Raw genomic sequence first — 27,001 nt, forward strand, 5'->3', positions numbered from 1 at the left:
ATTTTTAAATTTGTTTCATTTGATTCTAGAGATTTTTAATTTTAGTCATAATTTAGTTTAAATTTTTCAGTTAGTCTTTCCTTTCTTTCTTTCACAAATTTTCAAACTTGTGTACATTCCAATTTTGCAAAATTTTAATGTACCTGTTATTGGATTCAGAATAATATAAAGACTTTATAATTTACATCTAAAATTTTGTACATTAACAATAAATTTTCTGTAATTTGTTTGAACTAATCTCAAAGTTGATATAGTGCAAGTTTTTCCATTCTTCAGCTAAATTTAAAATTGAAACATTTTCGACTCTTTCCTCAAATGAAGTGGAACTAGCCACCCTTGTTATTTAATTGTTTCCTTGCTAAAAATTAGAGCATGGTGCTCTTTTTATGACTATGACTACTTCTAAACTGTCCCTGTTTTGCCTTTTTGTCTCTAAAATTTCACATTTAGAACATCAGACCGACGTTTAAGATAATTCCTACACACAGCGAATTGAACACAATTTACGTCGGATTGTTTTGTCAGAAAACTGTAGCTAACCTTTTCAAATTTTTTTAACAAAAAAATATATGCCCGTATGACACAACTCATTACAGTTAAAACCCCTTGAAAAAAAGCCTCGAATTATTTTTTAGATTTTGTTAAAAAAAATCAGAAATATTGGGTGGGCAACCTTATCGCGCACCCAAGAAAATCGCGACTTCTAATGAAATAAAAATCCTGAAATTTTACACACCAGTCTGTACATTGATAAGGACCATTCTCGATTTTTATTAAATTGTTTTGTTAATAAATAAAGTCGTAGCAGTTTTGTACGTTTTTGGGCACTAACTGTTAATTTAACTACAAAGTTTTTAGTCCAAATGAACCCATCGAACACTGGTATCAGAATTATAAATTTTTACTTGGTTGGTAAAATAATTGCTCTTTTTAATTTAGACGCAAACTAGACGCTTGATTTATTAGAAGATGGTATGATTTGTCAACAAAGGGATCAGTTACCAGTAGCCGACCTTTTTGAAGCCCCTTATGTACAGTCTTGCAATAAAACTGATGCCGGCATTGAAATATCCCAACGAAATCTTTTACAATCTTACCCCAATTACAGTTCACATTGTCACCTAAATTTACGACGCCACAACTCATAAATAAAAATAATTTTTAAAGTTAAAATGTAAAAGTGCTTTTAATTCAAAATCTTTTTCGCTAATTTCGTAAACAAATATACGCGTGGTTTATTATAAGGTTGCCTCACCTAGTACATCTTTAAAAAAAATTGCTTATCTTTATACAGACTGATCCAGAAATACTGAGTCTGTTGGCAACACTGGACTTAAATTTTTAAGGATACCAATGGAGTACGCTTCCAGTTAACAACAATTTAACATTCTTATGGGGTTGTACGTCAAATAATTGTCAAGAGAAATCGAATTCGGTTACAGTGTTGCAAATTACGAGCACAAATACTTTCAAATGTGTTGCCAACAGACTCAGTATTTCTGGATCAGTCTGTATTTTACATAGAAAGTCTATGTAAAAAAAATACTTTCAAATGTGTTGCCAACAGACTCAGTATTTCTGGATCAGTCTGTATTTTACATAGAAAGTCAAAGAAAATATTCAAGAGAAATAATCTAAGGTATTGTAAAATAATTTGAAGACTGTTAATCAATTACAGGTCCTGTACTTATAAGAGAAAATTTTACTGTAAAACTTATTTTATTAAATTTACCACGAATAATTATGCTAGTCTGCTTGTGTTTTATTAAAAAAAAACAGTAAACTAGGAAAGTTTCGTATTCATCGGCAAATACTTGCGATTTATCAATTCATTAAATTTTGCAATAGTACTATTAACCATGCCACTAATCTTAGGCCGGTCCTGGTCGCAGAATGTGAAAAAGTTAACCTTCTCACCTCATCGCAACATTGCTCCCATCGATAACAATCGGCCTCAGAGCCTGCCCTCCGGCCTGTTCCCCTTGGACATCGGTCACGTCCAGCGTACTCTCCGACGGACTGCTATCACAGGAGCCCCCTTTCTGCGCCCCCAACTTAATCAACTCCGCCAGCAGTTCGTTCTGCGCCGGCGACGGCCCCAATTTCTGTAGCGCCGCCTGCACCAGCTTCTCGGTGTAGCCGAGTTTCAGCGCAAACTCGACGCGCGCCGTGTAACCTGGTGAGGCGTCCGACGGCGTCGTTTCGACGTACTCGGCGTATTCGGCGGCAAGCGTGTCGCTGGCGGTCCGGGAGACATCCTGGTGGCGGCTAGGCGTCGGATCGGCTTCGTAGTCCGAATCGTAGCTGGAGTCTTCGCCGGCGACGGAACGCTGACATCCCTCGCCGCAAATGTCGTCTACATATTTCTGGAACAAAGGGTGAACTTTGGGTAAAGACGATGACGTCGGAATTGGCGCGTGCTTTGACGCACGAGGTCTTATCGGGACGCATTTAATAAATGTTCTGCGATTGATGATAATAAATAAGTGAAATTGGACCGAGAGGTGCTTTGTTAGTAAACAGGAATTCGAAACGAGGTCCAAAGCATCAAGCGCGCGGTTATCGGAATCGCAAAAATGATAGATAGTGGCTGAGCGATTAATTCTTTATCATCCAGTATTATAATTATTAGTTATTACATTACATTATTGTTAATGTAATTTTATTATTTTCATAGTGTTGGTATAAAAACTTTTATAGAAACGTTCAAACAGTAGTTAATGGTATATCTTCCATCTGATGAAATTCCTTTACCGTCTATTGTTTCTAATGTTAAAGAATTATCACTAGTTACCACATACCGGGCTATAACTTATCAACCTTTACATTTTCAAAATTATGAACCGGTTTATAGAAGCGTCATTAATTTAATCCACAATTAAATGCGTCGTTAACTGATCATGTGGCCAAATTAAAGCAATTTGGTTGGTCCACTCGCGTTGTTAACTTTTAACAACGAATTAAATTTTAACAGCGCTTTCTGAAAACCGGTCTTAGAGAGCTAAAATATCAATATTCTTCTAGCACGTTATTTCACCAGAATCGCAATTACTTTAAAGATTTTTTTCTTGTTTTGCATTTTTCAGGCGGTTTATCTCGTTTTTTTATAGAGATGTAATTTTTTCGAAATACCTCATCAAAAATCACCCGAAAAATCAACTGAATCGAAAACTATACCTACATTAACGACTTTTACCATGCTTTCACCCAGAAGGTCACCAAACATTAACTGAAACACCTTAAAATTATTATTCCAAAAATTGGGCAATTTTAAATATTTTATTACCTAATTAAAAGACGCAGTTTTAAATAAGACTGAAAAATCAATAAATTGAATCGAAAGCAATATGATTTTGATGCTTTTGCGTTACAAGTATTCAGCAAAGTTTAATCAAATTGGATTGTGAAAGGTCTTATTTTCGCTTTTCTTAAGAGCTTAATTAAAATTCACTTTGCAAAAATTTTTAAAATCACAAAACTTGATCGCAAATAACATTATTTCGATGTTATATTTGTAAAGTTTTTCTTCAAATAAAGTAATTGCTTTGAAAAATTTCAATAAAAATGTACCTACCGAAATGCCAAATTGAGTCAAAAATGTTAGTAGTTTTGTTTTTACGAGCGATCAAGCACATTTTTAGTCAGATAATCTGTTATTTCACGTTTCCTTTATACTTACAAACATCGTACAAAGTCGAAAAAAACCTTTTCGAGACTGAAACACGTTAAAACTCAATTTTTTAGTCAAAATTATGTTAGAACCGAATAATAATTCACTAAAGTAATTTAAAAATTATGTTATTTCTTCTTTATTTTCACATGCGTTTTCACACGCTATTCACCCAGAAATTAGAAATACACTTGTTTTGTTAAATTTAGTAAAAAAATTAGCCAAAAAATCGTCGTATTGTTTAGAAAATAGTGTCAATTTTGCTTTTTTGGAGTGCTTAAGCAAGAATTTGTTAAAATGGAACAAAAAGTTACTAAACCAAGTAAAAATATCAATATTTTGGGTTTTTTCAAACATCTTAGCACGTTATTATGGAATCACATCCTCTGGCTTCCGCTTTTTATATTTTGGAAGTTGTTAAGGCTAATATTGCAACTTTAGTCATTAATAAAGATTGTTTTATAATGACCTGTTACCAACTATTTGGACCAAAATTAAATGTCATTCAATTATCTACACTCAAACAAATTTGTTTCGTTCTGTAATGAGTACTGAAAATAAACCGAAAAGACAAAATAATAACAACTGTTTTGTCTTTTCGGGCGTTTTATCTCGTGTTTTTGAACGCATTGATTTCATAAAATTTCTCAAGAATCAGTAGAAAAAATCATTAAATTTAGTCAACAACTACATTAATTGTCGTTTGGGCTGTTTTGGTAGATTATTCAGTCCAAATAACAATGGTTTAGCAAAAGTTCCGCAAAACGTAAACAAAAATCTGCTAAATCAGAATGAAAAACCAATAAATTGTATCGAAAATAATGAGACTTTACCATGGTTACGTTATATTAACAACAATTCATCACAAACTCATCCAAAATTACCAAAAAATACCGAATTTCACGGAAAATAGTATTTATTTTTGCATTTTTAAGCTAAATAAAAAAACGCAGTTTGAAAAAAAGTTTTTTGACCAAAACCCTAATAACTGTGCAAAATATCGTCGAATTTAATCGAAAATATTATTGACTTTGCTTTTTACAGACCATCATGCACTATTTTCAGACAGGCAATCGATTATTTTATGAAACTTTCTCAAAAAATACCAAAAACAATTACATTGAAAACGAGCCTTTAAACACTTTTCTCGCGAGATTTTGTTAAACTGGAAAGAGAAAAAACAGCAAATTACTCCAAAATAGTTATTTTTATATTAAGTGCGCATAGAAAGTTAGTTTTTATCGAGACCTTTAAGTCGAGATAAAAGCTTCGAAAGCTCAAAAAACTAGCTTTGGGAACGTAATATAAACAACGTTTTTTCTACAATTGCAGTGTTGTATACCGCAAATCAATTATTATTATTATTATCTACTTTTTCTGACGTTTAGAAATTTTGACATTACAGTGCCCAAAACGCGCAAAATAAAAAACAATGTGTAAACAAATGCTTTGTGCACGAACTAATTATTTTCAAAATAAATTCCATTAAATTTCTTTCTCTAATTATTATTATTGTTATTATTCATAAATTTGGAGCCCTTATACCAAAAGATATCCTGAGGCAATTTTTTATCTGTTTTCTGGACCAATTTTAATACAATAAGACTATGCAAAAATAGTGTAAAAATTCACATACACTAACTGAAAATTATCAACTTTCTTATCTTCTGTCTATTCAATGTTACCAATATCATAAAAATAATGATAAAGTTCTCATTCCACCTTGTTACATGTTTCTAGTTAACATCGCACCAAATTATTTTTATTATGCCATGACTAACTTTTGCGACTTTTTGTTTAATTTTCTACACTAAAGAAAAAATTCAGGCAAAAACATCGAGCGTTAAAAAAGTTCCAAACCAACTCAATGGAGAGAAAAATTGAAAAATTTAAAAAATGAAAAAAATTACAATTTTTTATATGAATTTTTTAATTTACAACAGTACTATTAAATAAGTTTCTACAGACAAATATAAATTTGTATAAAAATATATATTTTTCTAATATTTATTTCCTTAATTTCATACTGTACAACCTCGACTACAAAAATTGTAAACACAGCTTACAAATTAGAAGGTTGCAAAGTCGAAGGCTAAAAAAATTCTCCAAATTGTTGAATAAAATTTTTATCAATGGTCATATTGCAAAATGTTGGCTCAAAGTTCGAAAAGCTAAAAATTTTTGATAAAAAAGTCCCTATATTAGATGATAATAAACTATTTGAAACTATCTAGATTTAAATGCATCAGCTGTTTCCAGTAGTAACTGCACAAGTAACGGTTTATTCATCTAATACGCACGTTCATCGTTAGCACTTAACCTATTTCTGTTATTTTTAGGCACAAAAATATTAGAAGAACAAAACAAGTACTTTTTTAATTTCTAGTTTTAGTCTATGATCTGCAAATAAAAAAGTCAGTTCCTACTCCTTGTGATTTGTGATCGAAGAACTAACATTTAACCTTAATGAGTTAACAGATTTCTTTGTTGATTAATTTATACCGAAAATGGGTTACGAGTCTAAAAATAGATTTTCCTTACGTAGATTAGCTTACAAAATGACAATTAAAATACCAAATTTGGTAAAATTATTCGGTTGAACAATTTAATCCAATTATGATTTTTTTGCATAAAATCCAACCTAGAATTCAAATTACCTGTCTAAAAATAACAAATTTTTTTTAACAATAATAATTAATGACGTAAACTCGCGTGTTCGCAAACATTATCTGCTACCAATTGTAATAAAACGAATAATTTAAAAAATTAATGACTCAACATAAAAAAACATCAATTGTGTCACTACTGTGTTAAAATTGTAAGATCCGGCTCCGACCTTATCAGTGTTCTGAAATAGGTCACCGAATAATTCTCACTCTATACATAAAATTGCTTAAAATCCGGGCACGAAATCACTTTTTACCTCGTCGACGACTGTCATATCTTGAAGATAACCGGAACTGACACCGAATCCATTCCGTTCACGTTGACGTCACTGCACTTATCACCGCATCCTGGTTCATCGCAACAACACACAAATAATAACAACAACAACAAGAGAGAGGATTCAAGAAGAAGAAGCACACAACACAAACTTTTTGAACAGGATCTTGTTACGTCGCCGTACGAAAACTAACTGAACTTGGATTTATAAAATCGAGAAATGAATGAAGCGTCGAACCGGATTTACATTCGGAACAGACGGAAAAGACAAGGTGAAAGGGAGAGGGAGACCTGAAGAAAGTACGAGAGAGGTGGACGATGCGATAATATAACGCGATGAGGATTTTTAGACTGGATCCGATTCTTGCGAAAGAATTCGACTTTCTTTCGATTAATCCCAGATTGGCTTCTGATTGTTATTAGAACAAAACCAGATGCTTTCAGAGCGTGTTTCCCGATTACGCTCTAAAATACCAAAGTTGGAATAAATCCATCACTCACTTCTACCAAAAAATGTGATTTTTGATTTATTCCACTGAAGATTCTGCTTATTATATAAGAGAGCTACAACTTTCTGCTAGAAATTTTGATCCGACGTTTATGATGAGGGCTAGTTTAAAGTTTTTCAAAAAAATATCACCCTTTAAGTATAAAATAAGACAAGAACGAAAGATAAAGCCTTTTGTGTATAGGTAATTAGCAATGGGTTTTTTTAACTTTTTATTTTATTTTTTTTTTTTAACTTTTTAATATTTAACTTTTTAAAAATTTAAACGGGTATATTACAATATTAAAAACAGTAAACAGAAATCTCAGTTGCCAGGTAAAAAAAAACTAATGACATGACAAATGTCATATAGTTGTACTGAGTGAAAAACAGTAGACACTATAGAATTTTTATTTATAATCCGATTTCAAAAATTTAAAATAATTATATGTCTTTTCTAATTAGTGTATTTTGGGCTATATTCAATTTTCTTATTTTAAATTAAAACGTACATTTTTCTTTTCATAATCTGGAAAACATTACTTTCTTGTTCTACTTTTACTAAAAAAAATCAATTTTGAAAAAATAGATAAAAGATGATAAAATCTAGTTGTACATATATCAAATAAAATTGTTATGTCAAAAAGCAGCAAATAAAAAAATATATTGCAGTATTTTTTCAAATGACTGAGAAGTTTCTATTTATTATGTAATAGAGCTACAACTTTCTACTAGAAATTTGTTACAAAGTAACTTTAAAGTTGAAAAAAACAATCGCTCTTTATAAAATAAGACAAAGAAAAGATAAAGCAATTTGTGTGTAATAAATTTTCTATAATATTTTAAACAATTTTTCTTTATTTTCTTTTTTTTAAACTTTATTTTTCTTAAACTTTTTTATCCAACTTATTAAAAAGGTAAGAGAATACCATCAAAAACTGTAAACAAAAATTTCGGTTGAAATTAAAAACGACATCATCACCCAAAAACCAATGGCGTTACAAATTGTCAAAAGTTACAAAAATGAAATCAACCTGTTCGAAAATTTTTCTGAAAAATGACGCTCCACAAACTTTAAATTGTATGCGTCTTTTAAGCTACTGTATAATAATAATAACTGTATCAAATTGACCAATATTACTTAAAAAGTAAGTTCATAAGTAATTGGAGGTTGCCCCAATTACCACAAATGAATAAAGTTCGTGATGCCAACGTAAAAAACTAATTTTGATAATTCAAAATAGAATTTACGGAGTGAGTCTACGGAAAGGATATTACTATATATCAAAAACTAAAAATATGTTTCTGAATGCCTTCGAATTTTTTCAGAATTTTTATACAATTTTTTAAAATTAAAATATTTTAATAAATTAATTATAATTAAGTAGCTGCAAAAATTGTTATTTCTTATGTCATCTGCAAACAAATGACGCTTAAATGTTGTTTTGTAATAAAAATCGTGAAAAAAGTGTCGGTAGTCCCAAAAAATAATTAATTAAGTAAAAACTAAAAATTAAAATATACGTAATTTTGAGGCTAGCAAAAGTTTTTATAAGAAATCTTGTCTCGAAAATAAGAAAAAACGTTGTTCCTGAGTAACTGTTCATATTTTTAATTTTATTAATATTGAGAAGTATTCTTAATTAATTTTAATTACAAGGTAGAGTAGAAAACTTCTAAAAAAATTCACATACCTACTTAAAGAAAACCATTATAGTATTTAATCACTGAATTCAGTGCGACTATTATTTTTAGAGATATAGTGAAAGATACCATTAATAGACTCACCCTGTACAATTCACCATTTACTTAAAGTAAGTCCAGAAGTAATTGGAAGTTGCTCGAATTATCACGAATGAATTTGTTAGTGGTGCGAACGTAAAAAAATAAATTTAACTAAAAAAATTCTTGGCCACTTTACACTTGGATAAAAAAAAATATACATCCTGTTTCATTGAATATTTGGCTAACCCACTGTATCACTTATAAATTAAACCATTGTGCTAAATTTTATTTTTAACCGGTCTACTTATCGGTGCACTAAATAAACTCAAACGGTTGCTAAATTGCCAAATTGTAATTCAATGGTCAAATTAAAATTGTTTGATCATTTCAAGGTTCACATGAATTGTTTAGCGCTTTCTCCCGTCTCCATATCCTTGTCACAAATCCCATTTTGTACACAAACCCGATGCATTATTTCAATAAGCAACAGTAAATATTTACATATTCCCCGCCTCGATTGACGTCAGCGACCTTATTTTTTCCCTGTTAAGTATTTTAAAAACCATTTGTTTTGGATGAAAGATGGGTCAATGCCGCAACAACAAAAAATGAAACATTTATTTCTTGTAAGTTATCCTGGTGGGATCTAAATCCTTTGTTCTAATTTTGTTTTTCTTCGCCCACTCGTTGCTATTTCCAGCGAATTACCTTTGATTGTGCTGACAGTGATTGCGAACAAATCTATCGTAATTATCATTGTGTGGATGTAGGCACTGAAGAATTTTTCTGATGTCATTGGCAAAAAATCCGCAATGCAATCGTCTTCAGCAGAGTTTGTAATAATTGCATAAATTATCTGTCTTTGTCCCAAAGGAAAATAAATTGTGGGTCCAAATTTGTCCTGCCAAAATGGATTGTCATTGTATTTAAATACCTGGAATGCTGTTCGTTTTGTAACCGCAAAAATTGTAAGTCTGGAATAAACCACTTGTGGTTTAGCAACCGCAATTCATCAACCAGTGAATTTTTTTATTGATTTTTATTTTATGTTATGATTAACTTTGACCAGACTTAAATACTCTAACTTCAAAACTACTTTATTTAGAATCATGCTGAATAAGTTTCTTGGTTATAGTTGAGGCAACATACAGGAACTAATTTTCCACTATTATTACAAAAATTGTATACCAACTAATGACAATGTAATAAATTTATTGTAATAAGTGTCGAGCTTTGATGTAAATAAATTGTCTCAATTACCTTTTATGAATTCTGAAATTGATAATGTGTTTGATAAAATTAATTGCTCAATAAAGTTGCTTGCATATTACAACTGATTTTTACGCAAAGAAAACCATTCACAATTTAATACTTCCTGTAAATTACTTGTTTAACTAACCAATTTAAATATTCCACGGCGAAACAACTGATTTGTTATTTTTTTCTACCGTTAAACCCGTGCCACGGTATTCCCAAAGGTATTTCCGAAAAAAAACGGTTACAAGTCTATTCATTTGCATCTCTAACTGTAGAGAATGCTAAATTATTAATACATTTAAGTCACGATCGATTTTTATGCGATCTAACATATTATGTTTCGTTTAAAACAAGAGAACATTTTTTTTAATCACAAAAACTACTGCAAAAAGCTTCGAATAGCATCACAGGGTTGGCCAAAATAAGGTGCCTTTAGTTAATAATTTTACCAATCAAAAATTAACATAAAGGTTCAAAGAAAATGTTTAAAGACTTTTTATACGACTCTTTGAGTATATTTGGGTGTTATAGTAAAAGCTGATTCAACTGAACGTTTGAGATTTTCAAAAAAAGACAAAAAATCGGTTTGCAGTTTTTGACATTCTAAAATCAGATATTCGACGATATTTTTGAAACAGGTAAAATTTGTTAGATAATCGAATTCCTTAAAAAAAATTACGCACAAAACCTTAACTTTGATTCATAATATCATAAAATCATACTTTTGATAATATTTTTCAAAATAAAGTAAACATTTGAGGTATAATAAAGACAAAAATTCCTCCAGTATTTTCAATTTTTAACGCATTAAGATCAGATTTTCGCCAACATTTAGAAACTATTAACCAAAGCTCAAAAATTCTTACAGCGTCAAATTACTCGGAAAATTTTACGTAAAAAAACGTTCAATTTGAATCTTTTACTTAACTCTATTTCGCACAAAATAATAAAACGCAAAGTTTTCCTGGTTTCATCGCTCAAAAAGTAATCAAATTATTGATGATATTTTACAATATGTTAAGAGTTGTTTAAATAATTCTTGCAAATTTAAAAAATCTGAGTTTTGAATACGATGTCAGAAACCTTAACGTTTAAATTTTTTTAAAAATTGCATTTTTTTTTTTCCAATTTTTGACGCGTGAAGATCGAATTTTCGACAATATTTTTTAAATTAATAATCAGAGCTTAAAAATTCTTGGAAAATCAGCTTCCTCAAAAAAATTATATAAGGAACCGTTGACTTCAAATCATTTAGTTAATTGTACTTTGTACAAATATTAATAAATCGCCAAGCTTATAAGTTGTATCCTACTAATAAGCAATTTTTATCTTAATATTTTTCAAAATGTTAGAGATATTTGTAATTCTTGTTTAAAGTCTTTAATTAAATTAATTCTTTAATTTAATATCAAAAACCTGTTTCATCGGAAGATTTGAGGTTTTCAAAAAAGATAAAATGCCGTATTTTCCATTTTTGGATTGGATGATTGACGATATTTTAAAATTACCAAAGTATAAAGATCGGATTTCTCGAAAAATTTCTCGTAAGAAAACGTTAAGTCTTAATCCTTTATTAGTTAATTCTGTTTTACATAATAGAACGCCAAGTTTTCTATAGTTTTATCCCTCAAAAAGTAAACAATTTTTTGATGATATTTTTCAAAATGTTAGAGATATTAAAGTAATCCTTGAAGATATAGATACTTTGAGTAAAGATGAGTGCGACAGCCAAAAACTTGTTTCGTCGTTTCAAAAACTGCCAAAAAGTCGTAAATTCGCCAGTATTTTTAAAACTGTTAATCACAGCTTAAAAATTCTTATAAGATAAGGTTCTCCGAAAAATTAATAAGAAAACGCAAAGTTCTCAAGCTCTATCCCAAAATGGTTATTTATTTAACGAATTTTAGTGTAAATCGGACGTTTTATTTCACGAGTAGGTTATTAAACCACGAGCGAAAACGAGTGGTTTATCATCCACGAGGTGAAATAAATGAATCGAGTTGAATACAACATTTTATTCTTCGAATTAGACACAACAAGGCTTAAAATAGCTTTAAATCTGTTAAAAAAATATAACGTTTCGTATTGAGAAATTCCAAACAGTTGACACGAGAAAAATTGGTCGTGGTCAAATTGGTTCCCCTTAATTTTTATAAATATAATTCTGTAAAAGGTGATAGTCGAATTGGTTCCCGGGTGATGGTCGAATTGGCTCCCGCATGAGCAGGTAGGTAAAAAGGATTAAGCCAACTATATGTTAATATTTTAGATTTAAAGCTTGTAAAAATGTTCAAATAATTATTTTCTTGGCACAAAATCCAACAACAAATTTCATTTATTCATGGCTAACTAGTTATTTAAAAAAAAGGAGAATGTAATTTTTTAAATCCAATGCTCTCCTGTAAATTTCGTAAAATGTTTCGTCAAGTAATGACTATTAAGACATCTCACATGATGACGTTGCGTTCGTTAATATGTCTATTAATACTATTAAAGCATCAAAATGGAGACAAATTACAAATATAATTTTAACATTTTTCGACATAGTACTCATTAAGTTCTATGCGCCTTCTCCATCGTTTTGGAAGTACTTGAATACTCGAAGAAATTTTTATCCACAGCCTTTAAATTGTTAAAATACGATTTGTTTTTGAACGTTTTGGAACTTGGAAATTTGTTCATATACTTACAAACGCCATTTCTGTTATCATAATACTTTAATCTGTTTATCTGACCTACCTGACCGACGGGAACCAATTCGACCATCCCCGGGAACCAATTCGACTATAATTAGAGAGGATTACAGAATTTGGGAACCAATTCGACTCGTCCCGAAAAAAAATCAGAAATTGTGACAGTGCCGAAGAATAAACAAACTTTTTTTCGTCGATTGAAATTCTTTGAATAAATTTGAGTGCAGCAATCAAAAACCTGATTCACCTGAACACTTGAGGTTTTCAAAAAATGATAATTTAGTTGTATTCCCAGTTTTTTGAAAATGTAAAATCGGATCTTCAACGATATTTTTTAAAATGTTGATCGCAAAAATTCTTGGAGGATAGGATTTCTCAAAAAATACTTCGTGAGAAAACGTAAAGTTCCAATCCTTTATTAGTTAATTCTATTTTGCACCAAATAATAAGATGTTATCACACAAAAAATAAGCACATTTTTGACGATATTTTCAAAAAGTTAGAGATATTAAGCTAATTCTTGTAGATTTAAATTTTTCGTTTTAATTTAAGTGCGACAATCAAAAACTTGTTTTATTTAAACGTTTCAGATTTTCAAAAAATGCCAAAAAGTTGACGAAACTGCTAACCACAGCCTAAAAATTCTTACAGGATCAGATCCTTCGAAAAATTTTAGACAATAATTAACAATAAAACGCAAAATTTCCAACTTTTGAAAATATTCACCAGTGTTTTTTGTAGACTTAAGATTTTTTGAATAGTTCAAGTGCGGCAGTCAAACATATGAGCCATCTGAACGCTTGAGATTTTCAAAAAACTACAATAATTTATATTTTCAATTTTTTGGCACAATAAAATCAGATCTTTGATGATATTTTTGAAACTGTTAATCGCTTAATTAAATGTATTTTGCACAGAAAATAATATATTTATACTCAATATTTTAAATCGAGAAATCGTCGCTCCAACAACCTAATCGAGAAACTAACTTAACCGTTCTACTTTCGAGCGTAAGTTTCGGTGATTACGTCTCCGTGTCATGGTCTGGTTTACGCATCCTCGTACGAAAGACATAAAAAGTTGAGTAGAGAGAAAAAAAGCAAAAAGGCGGTCGTTTCCATCCGTCTTGGAGCATCGTCACGAGTAGGTCACAAGCACCGTCCGTCCGTGGAGGTCCGGCGACTCTCTCGGCACGGTTCACCGACCCAAACGTTGCCGTGGCATACCCCACACGACCCGGATCTCCGCTTGACGTCACGAGGACACCGCTCGCTCTACTCCCGTCCACCTCGCCATAGCCATGGCTGGCTCCTCTACTTCTACTATAATAGCCTCTCAAAAGGTGCAAGAAGCTTATTTATGACACAGTGCATAATGCAGCGCGAAATTACCGTACTTTATTTATTACATAAACAAAGATTGAGTCATTCGAATACATTTTTCATTTCAATTTTCACTCATAAACAATTGGATTTTTTACTTTGCCTTGAAAATGTATAGGAATCTAGGATGCAAAATATTTATGTTTCTCTTACTTTACAAATATTTAACACTTTAACGTTTGTTGAAACGTCCAGAAGGTTAAAAACAACTCGGTAGAGTAAATTTTCATTGAGAAGATAAATTTACTTCCCAATACAAGTTCTACATTCATTCAGTAAAACTGTAGTATTGATTATTTCATTAAACATTTAAGTAAAGTATAAGAAAAAAAAATAGGCTATAAATGATTTTTCAACAGTTAACACAAATTTTTGAAAAATTTTTGTCGGCACTTTAACGTAAAAAGCAGCCATCAGAACAGTGATAACAGTTATTACTTATTATAACACGTTATAATTTCAAACCAGAACATCCATAAAAAATATGACTATTTTTGACTCTACATTTGCCTTTCGTTTCTAAAAAGATGTTACAGAAAATCTTAATTAGCTTTATTGGTAAAAATGTCCTTACATCATCTAAGAAATAATAAAAATGTTTAAAGGCAAAAATACCTAATCAAATTTTGTATGGGTTTCCGGTTTGAAGCTCCATATACCGTGTATATTTTACTGCATATATATTTTTATTAACAATACAGGGTGTATCAGAAATACGTCTTAACGTAACAGAACTCAAAAATCTGGAGCTACTAATTTTTAATTTTTTATTGATGAATAATTTTGCCGAGAAACTTCATTGCTTCTTCTTGTTTTTTTTTTCACTTTTCTGCATTTTTTTTATAATTGTTAAGAATCTACAGGCTGTATCAGAAATACGTGTCTTAATTTTAATAGGTAACAGAATTCAAGAAATAAAACGACTTTTCTATTAGTAATTTTTCTATAAAAAAAATCGCAAACTTACTTAAAATATGGAAAAAAATAACATACTGAAACGTGTCCCACTTATGAGTACAAAAATCAAAGGGCCGAACTATTTTCGTTGTGATAGAAACGTACAATTTAAACGATTTAAAACAACAATGAAAATTGTTGCTGTGAATACAAACTAAATATTAAACAATGACCGGCTCGTTTACACAAAAGAAAAGGGAAAAATAGTGAAAATTATAAATAAGAATTTTGGAAAACTTCATATAGAAAATTTGTTATTTGTTTATTTATTTTAATTAAGAAAAAAGCTAATTTCACAATTCACATAGTTTGGAATCGGGAGAAAATGATAAAAAAATGGTGCTACCACTTTAGATTAAAGTGAATATAATCGCCTACCTCTTATTTGTCCTCTTATTTGTCGGTAGATGGCGTTGCATTGCATTGACATTTTTTGACAGTTTATTGTGCTTCAGATATTTTAAATTTCCATTGTAATACTGATACATTTTAATTGCCTAAGAATGTTAACTAGGTTACCAGGTATGAATCAAGTCAAAAAAACTTCTTTTCAAGAGTTGTGTTGAATGTTTACAAATTGTGAGTTCCTCACGTTGTAAGAAATTTTCCACATTCTAGAAACTTTATTTTAAAAATATTCAATACCTCATACAAAGATACAATACAAAATCTATGTAACAAAAAGTAAAAAGAAAACTTTTTCGATAAGGTGTTCAGTTACATGACGCTTTCCTGATTTTTACAAAAAAAAATGTAAAGTAACACCTTCCCAAAATACTTGACAGGAAGTATTCTTTTTTTCAATTGTCATCCCGTGTAGCGATTTTCTTAATTGTTGCTGATAACTGAGCGTATCAAAAACGCCCAAGTCTGTATAAAAAAATAGTCAAACTAAAAACGTTAGCTAGGTACGAATCAAATCAAAAAAATTCTTTTCAAGAGTTTATTGAAGGCTGAACCAATTATGACGCATTCTAGAAACTAAATTTTAAAAATACTAAATACTTTATAGATGCAAAACAAAATTTATGTAACAAAAGTAAATATAAGAATTTTTCTATAAGGATTTCGACGTTTTCCTGACTTTTACAGGAATAAATAGTAAAATAGTTTCTCAAAATACCTTAGCAGCAAAAATATTGATTTTTTCAATTGTCATCCTGTGGTGCGATTTTCTTAAATGTTGCTAATAACAAAGTTTTTCAAAAGTTTTTCCAAAATAAGTTTATTTATAAGATAAGAGCCTTCGATTGTAAAAAATAGTGAACCGACAATCACTTATTATTTTTTTGTTCGTTTTCTCCAAATATCTTACAAACATTAATTGCAAAAAACAAAGCCTGTCAAAAGAGTTTTGTTCGAGTCCTAAAAATGGTAAACCGACACATTTGTTAAATTAAATCATAAAGCGCTTTAGTTAGAAATAGTTTTATTGGTGTCTAAAAAGTTTAGTAACAGTAAGAATTATCCCAGGCATATTTTTTTTATTTCAACCACAACACCTTTTTGAAAGTATTCGTCAGAAGAAAGAAAATACGTACCCAAGACTGAATTCACATTTTTGTGAGAAAACTACCAAAACTACCAAAAAACCTTAAAATTCTCATCAGAAACTGACAAGAACTTCCAAAACATGGCGCCACCTAGTGACCACTAATGAAGGAGGTACGCTAGGAAGTCAATTCCTTCTAAATGAAATTTTAGCTTCAAAACCATAAAAGTGAGTCACTTATTTACCATTATCTTTTGAAGTATAGAAGTTTTACCGTACTTCTTGCAGTAAAAGAGATAAAAATGCTAAAATTTGCAAAAAAAGGAAACTGTACCTATTTTGCGTGATTCTGTAACAGTATAACGCATTTTCTTGTTATTTTTTGTGATTCTAGCTTTAAAAAAATCGAATGTACACCATAATCCTTAACAGATTTTGCAATCTCCGATTGAACAAAAAATTTTCAGAATTTGTAATAACCGTCGCGTCGAGTGCATAATTTATACACTTTCTATCTTTAATTCAAATCATGCAATATGTATGAAATTACTGTTCTCCAATGTCAGCATTCACAATAGACAAAAATACTAGATTAAAGATCCTACATATCTTATTTCATTAATTAATTTCATATATTTTTTTTTCCATAGGTGTTGATCTAAGTTTAACTCTAGCAAATTACAGGCTATTAAACCAACATGTTTTTGCTTATCAACGATTATCCTAATGTTAATGTTTATTACGTGTAATCTAAACAAGTGCATTAATTATTTCCAACGTGGGTACGATATTCCGCAATTAAATGAATAATGGAGTGTTAACCGAAGAAAAATCCTCGACGTCACAAGAAAATTTCCAAACATGTCTTTCTTTCACTCAAATCTTCGTAATCCAATCTACCGGTGAAGGTTTCCGAAGAATCCAAAAGAATAATAATTATTTTTGATTTAATTTCAAGGTTTCACGACCTGCACGAACTCTCCGCGGAAAAATTCAATACACACTCAGTAACAAATCTGATCTATTTTTATCAAACGTGATAAACTCTACTTGAAAAAAATGAAAAAATCACACCCATTACGATGAAAATAAAACAAAAATAACACTCAATTAAATTTATCTTTTGCGTATGGTGATTTGGTGATAACATTTCCAATTTTAAATCCTAGTATTGCGAATAACGGATAATTAATTTTAATTGGTAAAATAAAATCCCATTGTGACGTTAGTGGAAAGTAAAACTACCGAAAAATGGTTCGTTATCTTGTTATGGAAATCGTTCAGATAAACGCTTGTATAAATTATATAAATAATTTAGTTATTATTGTCGACATTCCAACGGCGAAAACTGGAACAATAAATTCAGAATGACATCTCAATCCCAAAAGTAAATTAAAATTTGCTACTTTTAACAATCCGTTTCTATTTCTTTTTTTTTAGTCGATTTTTATTCAAAAAGTACATTTTTCAGTTGTTACCAGCAAAAATAGTAATGAATACATCTTCTATACCTCTTAATTTAGACGTGTGAGGCATTTACAACCGAAGAACATTGAATTAACCTCCGACATGATTAAGATAAATGATATCACATCGGCATTTCAAAGCAGTTCATAACTTATGTCTTACTGAAACTACCGATGTGGTAATTGCGGTTGTTCAAGACAAATTAGCCTTACAATACAATAAAATCAATCAAGAATGATTTGTATTCGATTGATTCGATAAAAAACCCATTTGGTAATTTTTCGTTCAGGAAGTATTGGAAATCATCGCATGCATACATAATCGATAACTTGTGTCAATCTTGACAAAGCAATTTCTCGTCCTCAATTTTGGGGGAAATACAGTTTGTGTTGATTTGATTTATTGGGAACTTTCACGAACGGAAGCAACATTAAGGAATCGTCAATCAATAAATATTCCATTAAGGTTGGAAAAATCACAAACAATAACCGTGAAATACGATCGAAAAAAGATTTTTTGCCTCGTTAAGGATGTCCGCGATATCTATTGTATTTCGCATAGATCAAGGTTTCTTCGTGTCTAGATTATGACATTGTTAACATTGAACAGAAGTGCAATTAAAAAAATTCGACAAGCTTCCGATTCCGGCTCAAAGGTTCATTGGGATTCTTCGAGACTTCGTCTGGGCGTACTTTCCCTGTGGTTCTTCGATGAATCTTAAAACGTGACTTTTCTACTAGAGAATTCGCCAAATGTATATTACATACAGGGTGTCCAAGCGAGTTGAAAAAGTACATTATTGACCTTTAAATAATAAAACATATTTTTTACAAATTCCTAAACTTATATTTTTTAAAAGTATACAAGGTGTTTTAGAAATGAGCTACAACACAACCTTATGTACAATGTGTTCAAAAATGGTTGTTCATCAAGTCGATTATGGAATTTAAAGTCAATGTGCCGCTTCGTCCAAATGACTATTGAAGTTTTTAAAAACTGTTATCTCTGTGAAATCATTGAATTAGTTTTTTATTCATTTTTTGCATTTTTCGGAAAAGTTGTTTCATGTGAAGGGTTTGTCTTGTTGTGTTTTATATTTCCGTGTTTTTTGTTGTTGTGTATTCTTTTATTTTTAGATTCGAAGCCTTTTTGCATTTTTTGAGAGCATTAACAATTTATTTAAGTGGCACATTACGTCTAAATTTCATAGGTGACTTGATAAACAACCATTTTTGAACAGGGTGTATTTTATTGCTTTTAATACTGATGATTTTAATCTAAACTTGAATATACAGTTTAAAATATAAAGAACACTGTTCTTCGATTTTAGCCAATAAATTGAGTACGTTATACTATAAAATTAAAGGACTTCCTGGAATTGTAATTCTAGAACGTTACGATATTTTTATTTTGAAAAAGTAAAGTCTGCAATAAGATATAGTCATAGCAAGTCCATTCATATTATAAAAAATGATTGTCAGAAGTTTGGTAGGAAAAATTAAAACCAATTTTTAATTCTTTAATAACCTTTCCGTTACTGTCTCTTCAGATTACCATAACTTTAATATAAGACATATATATTAGTGATTAAGTTATGCAAACACATAGCCCTCTTGTGCCAGGTGTTGCAATTTTTAATCACATTTCCTCCACAATTTAATAGAATGCTCTATTCTCATTTATTAAAACGAATGATTCCATTCCATCAAAGATTATTTTAACAATTTTATATTAAATTTAAATTTTAATACTGTTGATTTATTGTATGTAATTTTTTCTTTTTATTTGTCTTGTTTTTATCACATGAATTTGACGTAGTCACGATTAGAAAGAATGACATTTCTATATCAACCGGGCCCGATAGTAAAAGCCTGAGCAAAACCTTTTAAGTCATACTCTTCAGCAGGTTATTTTACAAACTATCCAGCTAGTTTATAAACTAGCCAAATTTACACATTAACTGTAACGATTTCGGGGTGTCAATCCTTTAGATCGTGACTGTACCAAGATGTATACTGTAAAAAGAATGTTCAAAAATTGGCGCACAAATGGGATATGGTAAAGAAATGCGTAGATATAAAGATAAAAATAGTTAAAAAACCTACGTACTAAAGTTATTAATAAATAACAAATTTTAAATAAATGATAGGTGGCAACGTTGTCTAACAATTGTGATCGCAACAGATTTTCATCAACAATAAAAATGAATTATTTCTAAAACGGTTTCCCAAGAAGTAATACCCAGTGTTGGCACATTTACAAAATTTAGATTTTTTGATAAATCACAATTTAATACATTCAAAGAACTACAAGGGACTGATAGTGAATTCAAAAATAATAATTAATCATAGTGTTAGGTTAGGAAACGATTATTTAGTGTGAAACAAAAACATAAAAAATAATGAAAACAGAAGAAATTAACACAATAAGTTTGCAGCTCTAGATTTTTTATTCAGGATTTTTCCCGTAATCAACACTTGCTTCGAAACAACGTATCAGTGAGTTGGTGCGCCAATTTTTAAACACCCCGTATATAGGTACCTGGCTGTTAATAAATTGAATTGAATTGGAATCTGTTTAGCGCACTGCAATTAGAAACGTAAAAAAAATAAGAAGCTTATCGAAAGTTAAATAACTTAAAAAAGTTAAATGGAGCACCCAATTTTATCAACCCTATTTAAAAAAATAATTCGGTAAATTGCGACGTTGGTGTTTTTATAGCTTTGAAACATCAAATATCCAAATTTAGAAGAGACACTTCTGAATAATTGTTAATGTTATTAAAGAGACAATTTAAAAATCTTTTAGATGCGAAAATAAACAACAGGCTGTTCCATTAAACAATAATTTTATGTTAAACGACTTGCAACAAACTTAATTTTTTTTTCTGATTTTTGTGAGTAAAAAAACTATACTTTCGGTTCACTTTGATAAAAACCATTGTGGTGCAAATGACTAACATGTTACCATGACAACTCACATAAAAGTTAATGTCAAGAGTACGCTATTTGCACCACAATGGTTTTTATGAAAATGAACCGAATATATGTATCCAACTTTTCTAGAATTCTTGGTTTTTGTGTATTATTTTTTTAAAAAGCGTGTGTTCATCAAAAAAATCAAAATAATTCAAAAACTAAGTGAAATCGACTAATAACAATTTAGCTTAAAACTTCAGTATCAAAAGCTACATCCAAAAATAAGGAGTTCCATAAAAAAAACTAGCTTGTATTGTAGTTAAGTTCGAGAACAGCCTGTACACTTGAAAATAATTTTAGGTGAGTCATGGGATTAATTAAAAGATTAATTTTCTAACATTCAAAGGTCAATAATGAACTTTTCCAACTCGGTGGGACACCCCTGTATTTATTTATTTATTTAAATCGTAATTATCTTGTCAGGAAAATTTGGTCGACCATGAAAAATTGAAGATTTCATTTGAAGCCATTAAATAAAAGCGAATATTTTGCTCGTAACGTTATTTGCATCTCCGGACAGCCCCCAAAAAGGGGCCCAAACCCGCCGACCAGGATGAAATTCAACCTTCGAATGTTCACCTTTCACCGCTCAAAAACGGCCATTATTCCGTCAAATCTGATGTAAAAAGTAAAAGTGTCCCCGTTCGGCGGGTCAGATCCGCGTTTCCCCCTGCCCCACATACCTGCAACCTGGTTATGAAGTCGGCGGCGCTGGGGGCGCGTTCGCATCCGCTGGGGGCCAACGAATGCACTTCGAAATCGACAAACTCGTCTTTGCTGTGGGCTTCTTCAAGTCGTGCCGCGAACAGCACCGAAATTCGGTCCAAATTCTCCAAGAGAAGGGGCGTACAAGTGCATTTTATTCTCACTGTGCCTAGAAATGTCGCTGCGGCCGTTGACATTTTCGCCAAAGCCCATGCTTGTTACATGCTGAACGCGCACGAACTTTTCATCCACTTTATTTCTATTAATAATTACGGGTTGAGACACGAACGCACTTTATTTATTTCGATTGACGGCTCGCGGACAGCTGACAGACGACATCTTGGAATTTGGTGTGGGTGGGCAGTGCTGCCAACAGCCAATGCACAAAGAAAAGCTCCAGGGATTTTGAAATTACGCGGTGTTTACGCAAGCGTCTGGAGAAAAAACACTATTAAGACCTTTCCAAGCCTGTACTTGTCTGCCTGTGTCTTAAATCGCATCCAAATGTTGTTAATTAAATTAACAAATTATTAATGAATTAACGTAAAAAGTGTTGTAGAAATTGTAAGCATTTTCATTGGTCATTTCTGGGCGGCCATCATAATAATGTCAGAAAACCAATCATTTCCGATTTTTTTATTCATTCAAAATTTAATTCATTGATGCAATTGGTTGATTTGAGATCGGCCATTAAAATAATGCAAAAAACCAATCAGTTCAGAGCTTTGATTCATTCAATAATATGGTGCAGTTAATTGATAATAATTAATTCTGTTTTTTTTTATTTCATGTATTATTATATTAATTTTTTAATGAGAAATCGTTTTATGAAAAAAACGTCATGCATTTTTAACGATATACTTCTAACATTTTATAAATGTACTTAGTTCTATTTAATTAGGAAAATTAGAAAAACAATATTTGTGGTTAAATACGTAAAATAAATAAAGCTGGGTGCCATAAGCGTCAAGCGTTCAACATTCGATACAAATATTACAAACAACAGTGTTTAAACTAGTGGTTTAAGCATAACTTTACTTTTACTCCTCTAAAGTGCAACCAGCAATACATAATAATATAAAGCTTATTCCAAATCTGGTGGCGAACTGACATTGTCAAAAATAACTGAATTTTGGCATTAAACACATGTTTACTATTAAAAAAAATTGCTTATACACGTCGTAATAAAATGATTTTCAAATGCACTGATAGTCTTAAAAAAATTATAATGAGAGACGTAAGATGAAGAATAATGAACAAATTATTAACAATAATAGTAATTTTTCTATGTATCTTCGTCCTCAAAATTTATTAATGTTAAAATGACAACTAAGTAAATTTTAGCGCAAAAAATTCACGCCTATGTATTTCATTATCTTAACCAAGTGAGTGCATTTCAAGAGACTTTTATGTCACTGTCAGGTCGCCACCAGATATGGAACTACCTCTACATGTTCTTTCGACTGCCGTTAAGAAAATAAAGTCGTTCTATTTGAAAAAACTGAGTCATAGCAGTTTTTTGAAAACCATTTTGAAAAAATCATACTAGGCATGAATTGTGACAGTTGACAATTATGTAAGTTCTAGAAGACTCTTCGAACCTTCGGTTATCGAATGCAGAAAAATTATTTATCACTGAGTCTGTTGGCAATACTGAATTTAAATTTTAAAAGATACCAATGGAGTGTTATTCCAGTTAACAACAATTCAATAATCTTGTGGAGTTTTACGTCAAATAAATGTTAAAAAAAATACTTTCAAATCTGTTGCCTATAAACACAGTATTTCTGGATGAGACTGTATATTTAAGGATTGCTCTAGTTGAAGCTATGAGTGCAATAATGGACCATCCCTCAATTTCCTTTATGATATATGTCAACGAAATAAAAATCCGTTGCTTGTCAAAGCAAGTTTTATTACAAGGCGGCAGTTTCAGTAAATTTCCTGTAACGTCATGTTATCATAGGTATTAAGATCAGTGGTATTTTGTAAATATATTTTTGTATTTAAATACAGGATGTACCAGAAATACGTGTGTTAATTTTACCACGTAATCAAACTCATCAAATACAATAACTTTTCTATACAACATTTTGCAAAATTCTTCATTATAATTTTCACTGTTTTCCTCCTTTCTTTTGTGCAAACGAGTCGGTCAGTGTTTAATAATTGGTTTGCATTCATAGCAACAATTGTCATTGTTGTTTTAAATTGTTTAAATTGTCCGTTTTCATCACAACAAAAATAATTCGGGTTTCTTATTTTTTAACCCATAGGCGGGTACACGTTTCAATATGTTATCTTTTCCCAAATTTTAGGTATATTTGGAAATTTTTTATTGAAAAATTACAAATAGAAAAGATGTTTTATTTGTTGAGCTCTGTTACCTGTTAAAATTAAGACACGTATTTCTGATACATCCTGTATATTTTAATATTTTAATTACTCAAATTGTTGGTGCTTACCTGTCATAGTTTTTGAAATAATATGTCAATTTTTTTGTTAAAATTTTTATTTACAAGGGTTTATCTAAGATATCACAGTCCTTGAACCCTTTGCGGTAAGTAAATAATTTTTTTGCATTTGATAACCGAAAGTTTGAAAAGACTTCTAAAACTTTCAAAATTGTCAACTGTTACAATTCATGGCTAGTATGATTTTTTCAAAATGGTTATCAAAAAACTGCTATAACTCAGTTTTTTTCAAATGGAACGACCCTATTTTCTTAGCGACAGTCTAATGAACATTGACATTTACGGCGACTTTTGTCAATACGTCCTATACCTATCTCTTTTTTGAAAAAAAATACAAAAAACAGATTTACTTCGTAATTTTCATATTTAAAAAGTAGACCTAGCAAAATGGTCAACAATTGCCAAACTTCCATATTTTATTTAGTTTTTAGCTGGTTCATTATCAAACAAGCAGTAAAACAATAATATTTAATTATGGTTTATTATATTTTATTGAATTATGTGAAGTAACTTAACACTCAGTCTGCCATCGAATTTTAAACTTTTTGGATGAAAATGATGAACATATCGAATATTTTTTTCATTAATAACACAATTTTATCGTATTCTTTGAAAGTTTACTTTACGATTTGGATCGTAAACAAAATCTTAAAGTTCTAGCTACATTAGAAGTTAAAAAGTTTCTAATTTAAGCCCTAAAAGAATCAGCCTGTTTACTACACACAAATGAATAGGGATATTTTGATTACTTTAACTGTTAGGTAAAACTATGATTTTATTTGTTATTAAAAGAATAAATTGCATCAAAGCATTACAAATGAATGCATTCTGCAACCACTAAAAAAAATATAATGCATAAAAAAACTTAACCCTAGACAGCGTATGTCTGCTAAGCAATATTCCTCTTCACTTGTGGGTAGTTTAGAAGACGCTAAATGTATTGCTAATAAAAGTCTGCATAAAAATTGATATTCCTTTGATTGTCATTGAGAAAAACAGGGTCATTCCATTTGAAAAAAACTGTTTTATATAATCATTTTTTAATCATTATATTAAAAAAAAATCATAGTAACCTTGTAATTTGACAGTTGACCATCCTGAAGATTTAAGAATACCCTTCGAAGCTGTGGCTATCAAATGCAGAAAGAATTATTCACCTGTAAAGGGTTTGCGAGCTGTGATATTTTCAATGAACTTCTGCAAATAAAAATTAGTATAAAAAATTGACATACGTCAAAAACTATGACAGAGAAGTACTAACAACTTAACAACTAGGATACATTTTACTCAATTTCAAATGGCGAATTCAAAAATGCAATAAAAATAGGTGGTTACTGTTTGAAATTTCAATGTTGGCGTCAAGTTCTCATAGTTCCGAAATTTCTGCCATTTTGAAAATAATTTAGTTAAACTCTCAGAATGGTCGATTTAAATTGTATACAAAATCTTAAAGTTCTAGCTATATTAGAAGTTAATATACTATTATAGCTATACAAACTTTTAAAACTTGTTCAAAAATGGTGGATGCGCCGGGATAACTTTTTACAAAACACTGTAAAAAATCTGTATTGTTAATTAGAAGTAGTTTTAAAAGTAAAAACAGTCCAGATGAAAAAATTAAAGTAAAGAGTTTTGGGTTAGTTACTTGTTAAATTTATTAATTAGTTAATTAATTATTTTGCTGTAAAAACCAATAAAATTTTAACTAATAGAAGTAAGTAAAGTTTGTCTTGCCAAACTGCTAGAAGCTGAGATCTACAGCATAAATTTTAATAAACATTCTTTAAAGGCATTGGCAACGCTAAAAACAACTTTGTCTTAAATGAGCATTTGGTCTAATATTAAGGTCAAATGGTTTTTGACTATTTAAGTTTCTCACATGTTTTCGCAAAGTTCAAGACAAAATTTTGAACAGAAATTAGTCGAAAAATTAGTTAATTTCTGGTTTTGTGGAAGCTGTGTGAAAAATGTTCAAATATCTGTCAAGTATTTGGTGAGTGAGAGGGATCAGTGATAAGAGGATTCTATGATGAGAGGCGGATGTTACGTCACGACTGCTTCTTTTCGAAGCGATATTTCGCTTACTTTTCAGCGCCGAAAATTTTGAAAAAACATAATAGTATAGAACAAACAATATTTTCAATTTTCGTTGAAACATAAAATAGGTAAAAAAGTTGCCAATACATTTAAATAAAATTGAATGTGTCCTCTACTTGGATGCATAATTTTTGAGTCTCTATCTTTCTATCATCAATGATATTTTAGTTACACTATAAAAGTAAAATTGTTTATTATCTCAAAACATTATTATTTAAAAGTAGATAACAAATTTATCTAAAATCTATGCTAAAGAGATATAATAAACAAGAAAAAAATAAGATTTATTGCTAAATATTTATTTGAAAAAATGCAGTTATATTAGTTGTTGGTAGAATAACAATGATGATTTATGCATTCCTAAATTTAATTGTTCTAAATACTTTAAATAAAAGTGGACCCAATAACAAACCTGATAAACCTCCTCCCACGTGAATGACAACAGGATGCAAAGTTTCTGCTTGTATATCTGCTAAGACTATGATTATTGTAATGACAATCAGCACATATGTTTCGCATTGTGAGTATAGTGAACGGTTAAAAAACAGATCAGTTACGTTTGCAATGAGAAGTCCGCACGCTGCTCCGGAGGCACCTAGAACCACACCCTCGGCAAAACACGTCGCCATTAAAACCCCAATAACCCCCGAAGTAATATATAAAAAGAGGATCTT

At 30.4% G+C, this 27,001-nt stretch overlaps 1 protein-coding gene across 3 annotated transcripts in view; it reads right to left on the reverse strand.

The window, feature by feature from the left end:
* The window catches only part of LOC661984 (probable ribonuclease ZC3H12B), a 30,095-nt gene extending 7,975 nt beyond the window's left edge, over positions 1–22,120 (reverse strand). Inside the window, exons 1-2 of one of the 3 annotated variants that reach the window (XM_968112.4) lie at positions 21,735–22,120; positions 1,918–2,366 (exon numbers count right to left, since the gene is read on the reverse strand). In XM_968112.4, coding sequence (XP_973205.1) covers positions 1,918–2,366; positions 21,735–21,953 — 668 coding nt within the window. In that variant the 5' untranslated portion in view covers positions 21,954–22,120. Of the gene's footprint in view, positions 1–1,917; positions 2,367–3,181; positions 3,215–6,593; positions 6,882–21,734 lie in introns of those variants that run through there. The other 2 variants (XM_008197961.3, XM_015982441.2) reach the window with 2 other exon arrangements.
* Between the last annotated feature and the right edge of the window lie 4,881 nt (positions 22,121–27,001).

Source organism: Tribolium castaneum, chromosome 6, assembly GCF_031307605.1.
Source record: "Tribolium castaneum strain GA2 chromosome 6, icTriCast1.1, whole genome shotgun sequence".
NCBI lineage: Eukaryota > Metazoa > Arthropoda > Insecta > Coleoptera > Tenebrionidae > Tribolium > Tribolium castaneum.